This window comes from Brassica napus, chromosome C1, assembly GCF_020379485.1.
Source record: "Brassica napus cultivar Da-Ae chromosome C1, Da-Ae, whole genome shotgun sequence".
Classification (NCBI taxonomy): domain Eukaryota; kingdom Viridiplantae; phylum Streptophyta; class Magnoliopsida; order Brassicales; family Brassicaceae; genus Brassica; species Brassica napus.
In genome coordinates this window covers 15,429,328-15,446,189 of record NC_063444.1, presented here as the reverse complement: position 1 = coordinate 15,446,189, position 16,862 = coordinate 15,429,328, and the positions used below count along the sequence as shown (strand labels likewise).

The 16,862-nt window shown below is 39.4% G+C and overlaps 2 protein-coding genes across 2 annotated transcripts; one reads left to right on the top strand and one right to left on the bottom strand.

Moving 5' to 3' along the window:
* Positions 1 to 5,776: 5,776 nt before the first annotated feature.
* On the top strand, positions 5,777 to 6,565 carry LOC125579837. Its single transcript, XM_048743709.1, has one exon. The coding sequence runs from the start codon at positions 5,777 to 5,779 to the stop codon at positions 6,563 to 6,565; it is 789 nt and encodes a 262-aa protein (XP_048599666.1).
* Positions 6,566 to 12,437: 5,872 nt separating this feature from the next.
* Positions 12,438 to 15,329, bottom strand: LOC106373200. The gene is made up of 3 exons (XM_013813412.2): positions 14,019 to 15,329; positions 13,452 to 13,847; positions 12,438 to 13,346 (listed from the first exon to the last, which is right to left on the bottom strand). Exons 1-3 carry the CDS (start codon positions 15,327 to 15,329, stop codon positions 12,438 to 12,440), a joined length of 2,616 nt encoding a protein of 871 aa, XP_013668866.2.
* Positions 15,330 to 16,862: the final 1,533 nt, after the last annotated feature.

Genomic DNA, 16,862 nt, shown 5'->3' with positions numbered 1-16,862 from the left:
CCGTTGGAGAGCCGTTGGGGGATTTTACAAAATTCCGAGGAAATTCCGACGAACTAGCCGTTGGCGTCGGAATTCCGTCGGAATTTCCTTGGTCTGTCGGCAGAATTTAAACTATAAATACAAGCACTCCTCTTCTTCTTCATTCACTCCATATCTTCATCCTCCCTCTTACTCTATTTACACACGAATTTGATTCATAAAAAATATGTCTTCTTCAAATTATTTTCGTTCTTGGATCGATCGACCTCATTTGGATCCGAACACGAGATTGCTTACGGAAGAATACCAACGAGGTATAACCGAATTCATGGGGTTAGTTCACCGACAACCGGAAGCAAAAACATGTATGTTAAGATGTCCTTGCTCTAATTGTAAAAATAGAAAGGTTATTAAAGAGTGGAATGTTTGGACTCATCTATATTTGAGTGGGTTTACACAAAGTTACAAAATTTGGTATCATCATGGGGAAACTGATTATGAACATGGTAGTACTAGTGAACCTCAGCCAGCAGTTAGATTAGAAGAACCAATTAGAACGGATGTAGATTATGATGTAGGTACTGAGCAGATGGTAAATGATCATTTTAGAGGGAAAGATTTACCCAATGCACAAGCTAGGAGATTTTATGATATGTTGGATGCTGGAAAGCAACCATTGTACGAAGGTTGCAGAGATGGTCATTCAGCTTTATCATCTGCTACAAGATTGATGGGCATTAAAACAAATTATAATTTGGCTGAAGACTGTGTGGATGTGATTGCTGATTTTGTAAAAGGTATTCTACCCGAGGATAATGTAGCTCCTGGTTCATACTACGAGGTTCAGAAACTCGTAGCTGGTCTTGGTTTATCGTATCAGGTAATAGATGTATGCAGCGACAACTGCATGATTTATTGGAGGGCGGATGAACAACGGGTTACATGCAAATTTTGTGGAAAGCCTCGTTATAAAGATACGAGTGGAAGAGTTCCAGTGCCATATAAAAGGATGTGGTATTTACCTTTGACGGAAAGGTTGCAGAGGTTGTATCTGTCTGAACGCACAGCGCAACCAATGAGATGGCATGCGGAGCACTCAACAGATGGTGAGATCAGACATCCTTCAGATGCAAAAGCGTGGAAGCATTTCCAATCAAAGTATCCCAACTTTGCGTATGAGAGAAGAAATGTCTACCTTGGATTATGTACTGATGGTTTCAGTCCGATTGGCAATAGTGGAAGACAGTATTCTCTATGGCCCGTCATTCTTACACCATACAACCTACCCCCAAACTTGTGCTTGCGACGAGAGTTTTTGTTTCTCTCGATTCTCGTTCCCGTCGGAATTCCGTCGTTCACGTAGAGGATGAACCAGTGATTGGAGAGTTTCACCAAGATCCAGATTCAGATTCATCTGGTGATGATGACTCGGAAACAGACTACCATTGATTTTTTTTTTTTTTTAAGAAATACCGAGGAAATTCCGATGAACACTTGATATACCCTCTTTCCTCGGAAAAGCCTCGGAATTTTCCGAAGAAATTCCGAGGAACACTTGATATTCTCGATCGATCGATTGGATAATCTAATCGATCGATCACATTGTTACGCTTTGGTCCATCTTAGTGATCGATCGATGCGTTTTCGGACATATATCCATCGATCGATCCGTTTATAAAAAAACTTACGAGATTTTCCGAGGAAATTCTGAGGAACACTTGATGTTCTCGATCGATCGGTGGGATAATCTAATCGATCGATCACATTGTCACGCTTTGGTCCATCTTAGTGATCGATCGATGATTTTTTGGATATATATACATCGATCGATCCGTTTATAAAAAAACGTACGAGATTTTGTTCTCGATCGATCACATTGTTACCCCATACCCTGTTTCCTCGGAAAAGCCTCAGAATATTCCGAGGAAATTCCGAGGAACACCTGATATACTCTATCGATCGATGCGTTTTTGTACATATATCCATCGATCGATCCGTTTTAAAAAAAAATTGACGTATTGAAACCCCAAACACTAGTTCCTCGGAATTTTCTCGGAATATTCCGACGGAATTCCGAGGAAGAAAAGGGTTTCCTCATCTATACAAAGAATCCTCAATGGTATGCATTACAATTGTATAAGAAATGAAATACGGCAAAAAAAAATTGATGTTTTGAAACCCCAAACACTAGTTCCTCGGAATTTCCTCGGAATATTCTGAGGAGATTCCGACGGATATTTTACTATCCGTCGGAATTTCCTCTGAATATTTTCATTTTACCGGGCAAATATTTCGCGAAAATTGAAATTAGAATTCCGACAGATAATGTCCGTCGGACCCTAGGTTTTATAACCACGAGCCGCTTCTTCTTCCCCATTTCTCTCTTCTTCCTCTGCGCGACTCCTCTCTTCTCTCCGGTGATTTCCCTCTGAAATCCGGCGATCTCCCCCTTCTCTTACACAAATCATGTAAGGACCCTATCCCACTCTCTTAAGTTCTATTTGTTAGGTTTTTGTGTAGTTTTGATAGATTTTTTTTAGGGTGATTGGTTAGGATTGTGATTTGGTTGCATAATAGGTTTAGAATTGTGATTTGGTTGAATAATTTGTTTTGTTGAATTGATTTAGAATTTTTTTATAATTTTTTTTTTTTTGTATTTATAAACTCGATTTTTGTATATAAAATCGATTTTTGTATTTTACAAAACGATTTTTCTATATAAATTCGATTTTTTGGATTTTACAAAATCTTTTTTGTATATAAATTCGATTTTTTGGATTTTACAAAACATTTTTAATATCTATAAAGCTTTTTTGTGATTAAAAACTATTATTTGGGATTTAAAAATATTTTTAATATATATATATCTTTGTTGGAGACCCAGATGGCGGCTCAACAGGCGGGCTATGAGGCACATAGGAGGCTGAACCAGCAAATGATGGAGATGATGCAGAGGATGTACCCGAACGAGGTGTTCCCGGACGTGCCAGACCCGTAGTTTTTTTTTTCCAAAAACTCGGAATGTTTTATTTTTATTTGTGAAACTTTGAATATTAATTAATATGATTTCAATTTTAATTTTAATTTTATATTTTCGAATTTAAATTTCAAAAATTTTATTTTTTTAAAAAAATTTTATTTTTTTAAAAAAATAAATATTTTTTACATTCCGAGGAAATTAATTATAGTTTTTACTCAATCGATCGATGCGTTTTTGGACATATATCCATCGATCGATCTGTTTATAAAAAAACGTTCGGAATATACCGAGGGACATCTTCCTCGGAATATACCGAGGGACACCTTTCCTCGGAATATACCGAGGGACATGTTCCTCGGAATATACCGAGGGACATGTTCCTCGGAATATTCCGAGGAAGATGTCCCTCGGTATATTCCGAACGTTTTTTTATAAACAGATCGATCAATGTATATATGTCCAAAAACGCATCGATCGATGAAGTTCCGAGGAAATATCCCGACGAAGTTCTCCCTCGATATATTCCGAGGAGATTTCCGACAAACTAGTGATCCTCGGAATTTCCTCGGAAATTTGTTTCCTCGGAATTCCGTCGGAAAATTCCGAGGGATTTCCGAGGAAAGAAGAAATTCCGAGGAATTATTTCCGAGGACTTGTTTCGTCGGTATGTTGTCGGAATAACGTTATTCTGACGAAATTTCGACGATTTTTTCCCTCAGTATCCTTGTTGTTTTCTTGTAGTGCAGTGACGAGAATAAGAAGACAGCGCAAGTTTTTTTTTTTTTTTTGCTAAAAAAAACAGTGCAAGTTGATAAATGATAATATAAAATGTTTGCAATTTCCCTATAAAATGTTTGCAATTTCCCTAGAAAATAGTAGTATATAATTTGAATCAGGATCGACTTAACATGGTTATGGACCTTAGGACAAAATAATTTTTTTTACTATTTACGATTTATATTCAGATAATATTTAACATATTTTTAAAATTTAATCATTAATATTTTGTATATTTGTGATGAAAATAAAACTATATACATATCAAATATTTTTAGGTCTTTTTCAGTTCTATTTATTCTATTTATATTTTTTATATATTTTTATAAAAAAATATTGGACCTTTTACATATGTGGGATACAAGTTTGGGTCCGGGACGGTTGCACCGCTTGTCCCTTGTCGACATAAACAAGTGTTTTGTTTGTAATGAAAGTGTTAGTTGACATGTTAGATCACTCAAATTTGCCAAAACTTGGATACTAAGAGTGAGCAAATGACAGTAACAGTTACTTAGATAAACATTATAATCGAAACTATATTTACCAAAATGATTGTGTTATGAAGTTTACTATTATATATTATTATTTTTTCTTAGCTTGGAGGGGAAACAATCGAGTTACACAATTATTTAATAGAATATCAAACCATGTGAGGTATAGAATGATTCGGACTTGCTGCAGAAGATAGTGATGAAGTAGTAGTATTTGCCCAGATACTTAAAGTTCTTTATATAATAAATTGCAACACACCAAAAAAACGAATCTGAAGGAGTTACTGTATATTGATGAATCGTGTATTGTGTTTTGATGAAAAAGTTATAAAGTGATGCAAATTTAATTATCTCACCATGGATGTTTTTTGTAACTTCTTACCATGGATGTTGCACTACGACATGTCGACATGTGATTTCGATGCTAACACGATAACCACCACTCACTATGCTGATAAAATAAAACTAAATTAAAAAATACTATTTGTTACATCAGTCTAAAAACCTATCGTCCACAATTCAGTTATCTAGACTTGCGAATATTAATAGTTTAAAACACGAAATATACAAACGTAATTATTGTTTTGTTGGATAAATGGTGTGTATAAGGTTGGAAAGTATAAATCATTAATGATGGTAAAGTGGCTAATCACCGAGAAACTTCATCTGTTGGTTAGAACATATGCTTCATTAAATGATATCACAAGACTATGACCAAAAGGTATAAACTACTTGTTGGAACCAATTCAAGAATAGTCATAGGGAAGTTCTGTTCGTAATAATTATACAAGAAGTTATTAGGCAGTATTATGGTTATTATTAATGTGGGTCACGTGATTGATCAATTGTATCTACTTGTCTTCTTATACTTCTTGAGTTCTTGTCAAAGGATATCGAGAAATGAAGATTCATTATTTTCTTCTTGATATTTTGTAACATTTTCATTATCTGAACAAAAAGATTAAATGCTGACAATTTTCTGACGGTATATAATATATTTTCTCCGTCGCTCCAACAGATAACTTTTGTCGTCCAAAAGATGATTAATCACAACAAGAGAGTAGTAGGGATTAAAAGTGGATTATATGATCACTAGTTTTGGTTGTTGTTTGAATTCTGTATTTTTTATAAAAGAATTTGGAAGTTATGTCGGATTAAATGTCTATTAAAGGAACAGTGAATAATCTGAATTACAATTTGATGTCAATTTTTACATACTATTTTGGTTCAGTTCACTTGGTTTTAGCAGTAGGTTTGAACACAAAGAATGTAAGGAAAATCTCACGAGATTAGTAATTTAATTAGCTTAAAGGCCCATTAAGCAACCGAAATAGCCCGTAACAAATCATTAGCAAAGTGTTGCTTACCTAAATAGCTTTATATTCGGGCGATGAGCCAAAGCTCACTCGGATTTTAGTGAAATATGGATCTTGGATTATTATATTCAATTTGAGAAAATGTTTAGAATATAATATGAGTTTTCTTAATTGTTGAGATTTCTTTAATTCCTGAACATCATATTAACATTTCCCACTCTTCTATTTCAGAAATGTCAACTCCCCACTGTTCATTCTCATTACGATATGTCCTTGAGAAGGACAAATTGAATGGGTCAAACTTCCTTGAATGGTATCGAAACCTGAGAATTGTTCTCAAACAGGAGAAAAAGGACTATGTCCTAGAGAAGGTTCTTCCTGAAAAACCTAAGACCAATGTCCAACATGCTGAAAGAACTGCTTATGATAAGCATGTCAGTGATAGGGTCGATGTGTGTTGTCTTATGTTGGCAACCATGAACTCAGATTTGCAGAAGCAATATGAGAACGTGGATTCACCAATTGACATGATCACTAGCCTGAAAGGTATGTTTCAGGAGCAAGCTCGAACTGAGAGATACCAAACGGTTAAGTCTCTCATTGAGTGCAAGCTACCAATAGATGGTCCAGTTAGTCCACATGTCATCAAGATGATGGGTTATATTGATAACTTGGCTAAGTTGGATTGTCCTATCAGCCAAGAGTTGGCGACTGATTTCATTCTACAGTCATTGCCGTCAAGCTATGATCAGTTTGTTATGAACTACAACATGAACAACTTGACAAAGACTTTGACTGAGTTGCATGGGATGCTTAAAACAGCTGAACCCAACATCAAGAAGGATACCCCAAATGTTCTTATGGTACAAGGGGGTAACAAGTTTAAGAAACAAGGTAAGAACAAAGGAAAGGGTAAGTCAGGCTGGATTGCGAATCCAAGCAAGCTTGAGCCTTCTCCTAAGTTTAAGTCGGGTCCTTCTAATGTTGATAAGTGCCATTATTGTAATGGTTCTGGACATTGAAAAAGAAACTGTGAGAAATACTTGGAAGATCTGAAAAAGAAGAAGATTTCTGAAACGTCATCTTCAGGTATTTATGTTATAAAAGTAAATGTTACTATTTCTGATTCTTCTACTTTGGTATTTGATGCCGGTTGTGATGCTCATATTTGTAGAAATATGCAGGGCCTAAACAACATTAGAATCTTGAGGAAAGGACAAGTGGACCTGCGTGTGGGAAATGGAGCAAGAGTTGCTGCATTAGTTGTAGGAATATTTCATTTGTCTTTGTCTTTATGCATGGTTTTGGAAACTAAGAATTGCTACTATGTACCTGCTATAAGCAGAAATATTATTCATTGTTTGAATTCGGAAAGATTTCATTTCGATTAAAAACAAGCGTTGTTTATTTAATAATTGTGATATCTTTTATGGTAGCGGTCCATTAGAGAATGGAATTTATATTCTAGACCAAAACATGCATGTTTATAACATTAGTACCAAAAGATTCAAGTCTAATGGCAAGAATCAAACTTTCCTTTGGCATTATCGTTTGGGCAGCATAAGTTAGAATCACATTTAAAAGCTTCATAGTGATGGACTTTTAAGCTCATTTGATTACGAATCACATGAAAAATGTGAATCTTGTTTGTTGGGTAAAATGACTAAAGCTCATTTTACTGGAAACGGTAAAAGAGATAAAAACTTATTGGAACTTACACATACTGATGTATGTGGACCAATGAGTATAAATATTAGAGGAAAGTATCAGTACTTCATGGTTATGTTTATTTAGAAACATAAGTCTGAATCTTTTGAAAAGTTCAAAGATTTTCATAATGATGTACAAAATAAGTTTGACAAGAAAATTAAAACTCTTCGATCCAATCGAGGTGGAGAATATTTGAGTCAATCGTTTAATGATCATCTGAGAAAATGCGGAATTGTTTCACAACTCACTCCTCCGGGAACACCACAGTTGAATGGTGTATTTGAAAGGAGAAACCGAACTTTACTGGATATGGTTCGGTCAATGATGAGTCATGCAGATTTTCCATTACCCCTTTGGGGACACACTCTAGAAACGTCTGCGTTTACGCTAAGTAGATGTCCATCAAAGTCAGTCGAGAAGACACCATATGAGATGTGGACTGGAAAGGTTCCAAATTTGTCTTTTTCTCAAAAGTTAGGGTTCTGATGCTTATGACAAACGTATGTTTACTGATAAGCTTGGACCCAAATATGATGAACATTACTTTATTGGTTGTCTTAAAGAAACCAAGGATTATTACTTTTACAACCCCACCGAGAACAAAGTGTTTGTTGCTCATAGTGGTGTTTTCTAGAGAGACATTTTCTTTCCAAGAAGAACAGAGGGAGTAAAGTACAGTTCGAAGGAGTTCTAGAAACGCACGAGGTTCTTTTTCTAAATGAAAGACATGGGACTAGCTGCACATATTCTTGGAACAATAATCTATAGAGATAGATTAAATAAGCATATTGGATTATGTCAAGATACTTATATCGATAAGGTCTTGGACATATTCAAAATGCATGATTCCAAGAAAGGCTTCTTACCAATGTCTCATGACATAACTCTCAGCAAGACTCAGTGTCCTTGTACACATGATGAGCAAGAGCACATGAGTAGAAACACATGTGCTTTGAGTATAAAAAGTCGATACCATTCTGATCCAGGTGAAATTCACTGGACATAAGGTCAAGATTATCCTCAAGTATTTAAGAAATATAAGGATAAATTTGGTCTATGGAGAAAGTGACGAGCTTGCTGTAAGTGGTTACAGTGATGGCAGTTTTTCAAAATGACAAAGATGGTTTTTGATCACAAGTTGGTTTCATCTTTTGTTCTAATGGAGGAGCGGTGAGTTGGAAGAGTTCCAAGCAAAGCACCACAGAATAGTCTCAATGGATGCAAATGTTGTTGATCCATTGACCAGGCCTCTTCCATGGCCTAAGTATGAGAGTCATACTGGGTATTAAGTATATTAAGATGTGATCTTGATTTTAGTGGGAGACTTTATTTTTATGATTTGATGTTCATATTGACATACGTTTGATTATGTATTCAAACTAATGAAATTGTTTCAGATTTATTTGATTATTGGATAATTAAATAAAAGTCCCAAACTAATTTATATCATTCTTGTAGGTCATCAAGTACGTGACTTGATCATGAAACCCTATAAGTGAAAGATGATATAAGTTATTTAGGTCCCTAGTCAAGGTTGTTAACATGGGACATTAATAACCAAGCATGTCTAGTATGTGAGGTGATTGATGACTAAGTTTCATGGAGTCATTCAATATGTGGTATTGAAGTCAATCACATGGATATGTGTTAGAGAACACATGATCGGACTGACCCGCTATGAGAACTCTGCAAGATTGTTATATGAGTGTCATAAGAGTTTTTCATTACGACTATAGAGTATAGTCCTTAGACCTGAGTTCGTCATGATTCTTTCCTTGTGGATTAGTTCACTTTGACCTTGTCAAACGTCAGCCGTAACTGGTGATTATAAAGGCATTGATTAGGTGTTCTACGAAGTTTGTAAGGAACATGGATGGAACAAGATGAAATTTGTCCCTCCCATATAACGGGAGATACATATCTTTGGGCCTATCGAAGATTTGATACTGAGAAATGCATGGCCGTGCTCAAACGAGGTGAATGCCAGTCATTTGTTTTATCAGTATAAATCAGAGTTCGATAAACGTGATCTAGCTTAATAAGGATGACACAAGTTCTTGCCTTATGCTGAGATCAATATATAGAGACAAAGGGATTATGAGAATAGATGATTCTAGTACAAGTGGGAGATTGTTGGGAATGTCCTAAAATCATTTGTACTTACTCTAGTTATAGTCGTAACGTCGAGATTCGACAGTCGTATAATATTAGGTGGTTATAATGTTTTGCTAGAAACCACTTATAATTTATGAATTAAGAATTCATTGCTAATATTATATGATCCTATAGGGTCACACACCTAAGCAAACTAGATCAATAATATTTTAGGTTTAAAGTAATATGATATGTACAGTATAAAATGTTATATGTATATATGCATATGTGTTATGCTCGTTTGCAATTACACGAGAAGAATGATTAATGTAATCTCTTCATAGATTGGGCTAAGCCCATTAACCCTTAATTAAGGTTATTGTACGTGTATTATAAAAGGCACAAGGTGTTGTATTAATAAGGTTTAGAGACATAAGCCGTAACCTAAACGAAGAGAATTAGAGACGAACAGTTCGTTGTTGTCAAGTTCTTGCGGCACTAGCATCCCGTATCGATCTAGTTTGTGTGCGTGTGGATACCGATAGAGGCACGACGTTTGGAGTGCTTGAAATCTCGACTTGGTTTATTCATCTTTCCACTGCGAATAACCAGGTATATTCGGAACCCTAAGATCTAGATTCATTTCAGTATTTGCATGAGATCTAGGCAAACTAAATTCATAGGTTGATTTATAAATTGTTATAAACCGGTATGAATTCCAACAATTCGCTGGATCTAAAGTAGTCTAGTGGAGACGGGGCCGTCCGCTTCTAATAAACCCCGATAACTCATTCTCGGTTGATATCACGTTCTTGTCACATATGGTCAACGATTTGTATAAAATTTGCTCACTAATCATTTTGGAGATGTCTCGCACTTTCTCTAGTAGTCTACGGCGGTTGAGTTTTCAGCTGATGTAGATAGAGGAACATGAGACATCACTAATACCAGTCACGCACTCAAACCATGTAGTCTACAAGAGTCTGTAGAGTTTGAAAGAATGCTACCAACATAAAGTATGATTCCTTAGCATTCTTCAAACTCTTGTATGTATAACTGTTCCAGATCAGTGATTTAACGTATTTAAATATGTATACTTATATATAATTGAGAACCTACAAATATGGAAAGCAAAACCTATATCTGTATCGCCGAATCTCGTCAATATAACATCTTATCATCTATACATTTTCATATCACCTTCTTCGGGAGATGAGAGGAGATGCAATGTTTGTACTAGAAGAAAGAGGAATATAGGAAGCTGTATCTGGGACACCAATCCTAGACATGACTTCAGAGGCAACTTGTATAACTTCTCCGGTGAATTCAAGCAGTGGCTTCCGAACAAGTCGAGCCCATAATCCAAGAACGCCTACCATCAGCATCCCCGTCTCTGCAATCATTTCTTCGACTTCATCTCCTTTGTTCCCTAATGTTTTTGGTAGTAAACTCAATATATGAGGACATTTATGGTAAAATATTTTTGTGAGGGATATGTGAAACTAGAGAGGAGAGTGGCCACAAAAGTTTTGGACCATTTTCTTGATTTCATATGGGGGTTGCAACCACCGAAAGTTGTCTCAGCTAACGGTCATCAAAGACGTTGTTTCGAAACTCTCTAAAAATATCAGCGGGTTGTGCTTAGGTTTTGCCTTTGAAAACTTAGTCCTTGACATGAAAGAAGTTCCACATAATTAGATTGCAAGTTTCTAGTGAATATATTAGAAAGACGAAGTTTCTAGATCATTTAACTGTATTGTTTCAGTTATTTAGGCATTTAAATTTTGGAGACAAAAATGATGATATTTTACAAAATAAAGACTGGATTATTGGTTAGAGACTTAGAGTTTCGAAGATAGTTAAAGTCACAAATAATTCTGTTCATAGATCTCTTCGATTCACGTTTTCAGACCGGTTAACAATCATACATACAATCATTATTCCGAATAAAATATTAAGCATTGAAGCTTGAATCATGCTTTCTCCGTTCTTAAAAGATCCATATTCTAGAGAAAACTTTTTTTTCAAAAAGATACATATTTTATATTTCCAATGTAATTTTTGTCTACTAATAATGAAAAATTGTGAAGTTCTAGAACATTAGTTGCATTTCTTAAAATCTTATTGGTTTAAAAATATATGAAATATAAAATTACAAAAAACTATGTATTTATAACTAAGTTTTAATATGTTTTATTAAAAACTATGAAAATTCTAAAACATGGATCTTTTAGGAACAGAATGAGTATAAATTTTTCCATATAGAAACTTTTTTTTTTTATGATACGTAGATCCAAGTCCAACTATGAAAAATGATAATAATATGGTTTTAAAATATAGCATGGACAAATAGTAAGTTTGTATAGATTTTCTTGAAAATATTATCTCCTAAAATCAAGCGCTAGTAAAACTCGTTTATTTATAGAACGAAAAGATAAAATGAGAGTAAGAGTTTGAAAGAAAGAGTAATATGATGCGTACGTAACGGTGTCAAGTCGAAGGGGAAATTCAACTGCTCGTGTGTACAAAGGTTAAGATAGACCAACGACACCCAATATATAGCATATACTCCAATAAGAGAGAGAGAGTTTAATCCACTCAAAGTTCAACAATTGTAAGAGAAACTACCTAAATGTTTAAACTGACACTGTCAATAAACTAGTGAAGAGAAAGGACGAGTTCTCGTCGGTGGGTCAAGACAAAGACATGTTTTATTAGATCAATGATTCGAAACAGTGTTACAAAAGGGGAAGAGAACGGATGAAATAGTCCGGCGAAGATAAGTTCGTCGGACCGTACAAGTCGGCGAGATGTAAGATGTAAAACCCTAAGTCTAGCCGAAAGTGTGTGTGTAGTAATTTGCGGATCTCCCACTTGTTGCCTTTCCTCCTCCTTTTATAGACAAATGCTCGTTGACCTAATGCACTCTGTCTCGATGGGCCTCCTCGAGTGATTGGGCCGGGGCGTCAGGCCTCTGAGTCAAGTCGTCGAGCCGATGACGTTCAGTCAGTCGTCTCGCCGCCCAAAAGTAGTCTAGAGCCAAGCCGATCGTCTGCTCGCGAGTCGACGAGCTGACTTTCTTTGTTGTAATCATGTGACTGGATAATTGTCTTGCAGGCCTTTTGGGAAGGCTAAGCCCATACCCAATTGTCTTTCTCCAGAGTGATTTACTGCAGCGCCTTCGTGCGTTTCAGCCATGACTAGGTGCGTCTCCTCACCGTTGATGCACTTCAGAAGCACCTTGGTTGCGGTCCATCTATGGAGCTCTCCATCGAGGACGACGTAATGGGCACTCCGCGTCTTGAGCCGTCTCGCAATCCATTTCTCGGGAGGTAGCTTTCCATCAACCAAGTAGTCGATAAATTCCGTCCTCCAGTCGGTGGCGTCAGCTGATTCCGCTTTGAGGACTTGATCCATGGGCGTGGCTTCGGTTATTGATGCTACGACGGTGGTCTCATTAGGAGGTAGATCGTTGCTTGGTTTGTCAATCTTGTGGATAGGAATGGTACGTTTCACCTGATCGCGCAGTCTGCTACCTAGGGCAGCGAGGGCATCAGCGCACACGTTCTCTCCTCCGGGGACTTTGGTGAGTTTGTAGAATTCAAAGTCTTTGGCGAGTGCTTGAACGGTCTTGAGGTATGCATCCATCCATTCGTTACGGGCGTTGTAGTCGCCACTGAACTGACTGGTTACGAGTTGGGAGTCGCAGTACGCGCTGAGGCGTTTTACCTTGACTGCCTTGGCGAGTCGTAGTCCTGCGATCAACGACTCATACTCTGCTTCATTGTTCGAAGCGGCGAAGCCGAAGCTGAACGACTGTCTGATTAACTCTCCTGTTGGGGATTGCAGTTGTACTCCCGCTCCTGATCCTTTGTTTGTTGACGATCCGTCGACGTGGAGTATCCAATTTTGACTTGGAAGGATTAGATCTTGCTCGAGCTCTGGCGCGAGCTCGACGAGGAAATCTGCGAGGACTTGAGATTTTGCAGCTGTTCGATTCTTGAAAACAATGTCGTGCTAGCTGAGCTCGATAGCCCACTTCGATAGCCGTCCAGATTGATTTGTATTTTGCATCACCGTTCGAAGCGGTTGATTAGTCAGTACTTCAATTGTATGCGACTGGAAGTAAGGACGCAGCTTTCTTGCCGACGTTACAACGGCGAGGGCCATCCTCTCGAGGGTGGGGTATCGAGTTTCCGGATTAGTAATGCGCTTGCTCGTGCAGAAGATAGGCTTCTGCTCTCCTCGATCCTCTCGGACGAGTCGTAAGATACTCCTTGACAATACGGGAGGAGTCGTAAGATACTCCTTGAGTTGTTTGAACGCCTCCTCGCACTTCTCGTCCCAAACGAAACGTTTGTTCCCTTGCAACAGCTCGTAGAAGGGAAGGCATTTATCCGTAGATCTGGAAATGAAGCGATTCAGGGCTGCGATTCTTCCCGTGAGTCGCTGGACTTCTCTGCTGGTTTTTGGACTGGGGAGGTCGAGTATGGCGGTGATCTGTTTAGGATTTGCCTCAATTCCTCACTGGGTGACGATGTATCCCAAAAACTCTCCTGAGGTGACGCCGAAGGTGCACTTGGCTGGATTGAGTTTCATGCCATATTCGTTCAACGTTTTGAAGCATTCTCTAAGATGGTCTAGATAGTCCGTTGCGCGGAATGAATTTACCAGCATGTCGTCGATGTAGACCTCCATCGTGTTCCCCAGTTTCTCGGCGAACATTCGATTGACGAGTCTTTGGTAAGTCGCACCGGCGTTCTTAAGATCGAACGGCATTACTTTGTAACAGTAAGTTCCTCTATCAGTGATGAACGCAGTCTTCTCTTGATCATTCGGATGCATCGTGATCTGATTGTAGCCCGAGAATGCATCCATGAAAGCCAGGAGCTCGTTTCCGGCAGTCGACTCAACGAGTCTATCGATTTGCGGGAGCGGATAACTGTCTTTTGGGAAAGCCTTGTTCAAATCGGTAAAGTCGACGCAGACGCGCCACTTTCCGTTCTTCTTCTTGACGACGACCGGGTTAGCTAGCGACTCAGGGTATCGCACCTCTGTGATTGAGCCGGCTGCGAGGAGTCGCTCAACTTCTTCGTTGACAGCTTTGCTTCTGTCGTGGCTGAGCTTGCGTCTCTTCTGGCGAACGGGCTTGACGGTTGGATCGACATTCAGCTCGTGGGATGTGATGGCGGGGTTTATTCCTTTCATATCCGATGTCGCCCAAGCGAACGTTGATGCGTTCTTCTTGAGGAAGTCAATGATTGTACGTTGCATCTCTTCGTCGAGGAAGGCTCCGACTCGAACTACTTTGCTCTCGTCAGAGTCGTCGATGGTGACTTCTAGGATATCGTCTTTTTGAGGTTGAATTTGCTTTGCTACCGCGTTGATGCGGGGATTCGATTGTTGCATCTTCACCGTCGCAATGAGTAGGTCGCGAGCGGCCTGCTGGTCTCCGCGAAGCGTCTGCACCTGAACGTTTGGTCCTGGAAATTTCACGCACTGATGGTACGTCGAGGACACTGCCTTAACAGAATGTAACCAGGGGGTTCTGAGGATCGCGTTGTAAGGAGCCTTCGTTCGGATGACTGAGAACTTGACTGTGCGTGTCACTCCGCATGCGTAGACGGGGAGTTTGATCGTCCCGATCATTGTCTCAGAAGCTCCGTTGAACCCTGTGAGGGAGCGAGATGATGGTTTCATGTTGCGCAAGTCGACTCCCATCTTATCGAGCGTGTCTCGAAAGATCAAATCGACTGAACTACCATTATCGATCAAAACTTTAGCGACGTCACACTTCGCGATTCCTACTTCGACTAGTAGGGGGTCGTTGTGAGGTAGGTGGACGCCGATGGCATCGTCTGGTGAGAAAGTGATCGAGGGATCATTTTTAGGTTTCGATGGCCATTTCTTCGAGGTTATTGCCTGTCGTCGATGATCCTTTACTGACCGGACAGAATCACCGCAAGGAGGTGAGCCACCCATGATTACGTTTAAGAAATTCGATTCGACGACTCGTTTGTTTCTCAATTGAGTTCTCAAGTCGCTAGGCGAGTCTTCGACAACGGGTAAGTCCTTGGCGACGGACGTGTCTTTGATAACATATTTGTGTTTGTTGAAACTCTTGGATTTCACCTCCTCGAGCCTTCGTCGTAAATCTGAACACTTTGGTCGATTGAGCTTGATCCTGAAATCTTCTGATTTAGAGTTGAGCTTATCGCGAAGATCGATGACTCGTGGCCTGAGGTGAAATCGAGCATTTGAGTCCTCGATTTTCCTAGCCTTGGACTTTTCGATGATTGAGCGTAGATTGCCGTGTGGTCGTGTGTGCGATCAGTTGTCTGCGACTTTCTTCTGAGCTTGTTTCTCAAGTCGTTCGACCCTTCTGACCCGACGCTCTCGTTTGGTCGCTTACTGGAGTACTCGTGCGAGTCATGGACTTGTTTGTCCTCTTTTTCATCCGAGGGGGAACTTGGTCGTGCGAGGATGACTTGGACACGTCGACGAGGTTGCTCTTCTTCGACTTGTGCTTCGCCCTCATCTTCGTCCTGCTCTTCTGGCTTGTCATCCTCCGTATGCTTTGGCCGAGTTCCAGACTTATCATGATTCTTGTGAGCTTTGTTTTCTTTGCTTTTGCTCCAGCTCTTGGTGTTGTTTGGCCTAGGGTTGGGCAGCTCGACGTTGGATGTCCCCTTTTCATAAGATGAGATAAGGGCATCGACCAAATGCATGCAACTCCTTGTATCATGTGCTTTAGATTTATGGAAGCTGCACCACAGATTTGGCTCAGCTGACCCAGGACTTGAAGTTGAAGGCGTCAAAGAGGTTTGCGGCTTCTCATCGTTTTCCCAGACGTTCCAACCTTTTTCGCGTACGACGACAGTCGTCCAGGAGGCGGGTTTTTATCTTCGACCACATAGACGAAACTCTTCGTCTGGTTAGGTTTGTTGCCAGAGGTGTGCTAACGGGGTTCTTGGCGTGCCTCGGGAGCTTTCGGGGCGGTTTCCGGTTTGGCTGCCGTGTTCAGTTTCTTGAGTATCGCTGTTGTATCTTCCTCCATACGGATGAAGTTGTTCGACCTAGCGATAGCATCCTGGAGCGAGGTGGTAGGATTTCTGTAGAGGTCCTCGCGAAACAAGGACTTGAAGTAGAGGGTATTCATTAGCGGGTCGACGGCGACACTGTCGGGGACTTGCACTTTCGAGGCGACTGCTTTGAACTTTTCCATGAAGTCGCGGAGGCTTTGGCTCGATCCTTGAGATAGATTCCAAAGGTCAGACAAAGTCGCTCCTTGTCTTGTAAACATAATGCACTGCTTGAGGAATGCAGTCGTCAGGTCGTGAAAGTCGTTGATGGAGTCTCGCTCCAATCCAGTGAACCACCAGAGGGCCGGTCCTTGAAGACTTTTGACGAAGAGAGGACAGTAACCGGCGTCCCTTTCTTCTTCGGAGAAGTTGGTTCGACCCATCGTGATGTGATCTGTTGGGTCCGCCTTTCTGGCTTACGTCGGAAGGCAAA

Coding starts and splice junctions, on each gene's coding strand:
- LOC125579837 (XM_048743709.1), top strand. CDS start 5,777: ATGTCAACTCCCCACTGTTCATTCTCATTACGATATGTCCTTGAGAAG.
- LOC106373200 (XM_013813412.2), bottom strand. CDS start 15,329: ATGGGTGGCTCACCTCCTTGCGGTGATTCTGTCCGGTCAGTAAAGGAT. Junction 13,848..14,018: donor TCTACATCGACGACATGCTG/GTAAATTCATTC, acceptor AATCCTAAACAG/ATCACCGCCATACTCGACCT. Junction 13,347..13,451: donor TCCAGTCGCATACAATTGAA/GTACTGACTAAT, acceptor ATTGTTTTCAAG/AATCGAACAGCTGCAAAATC.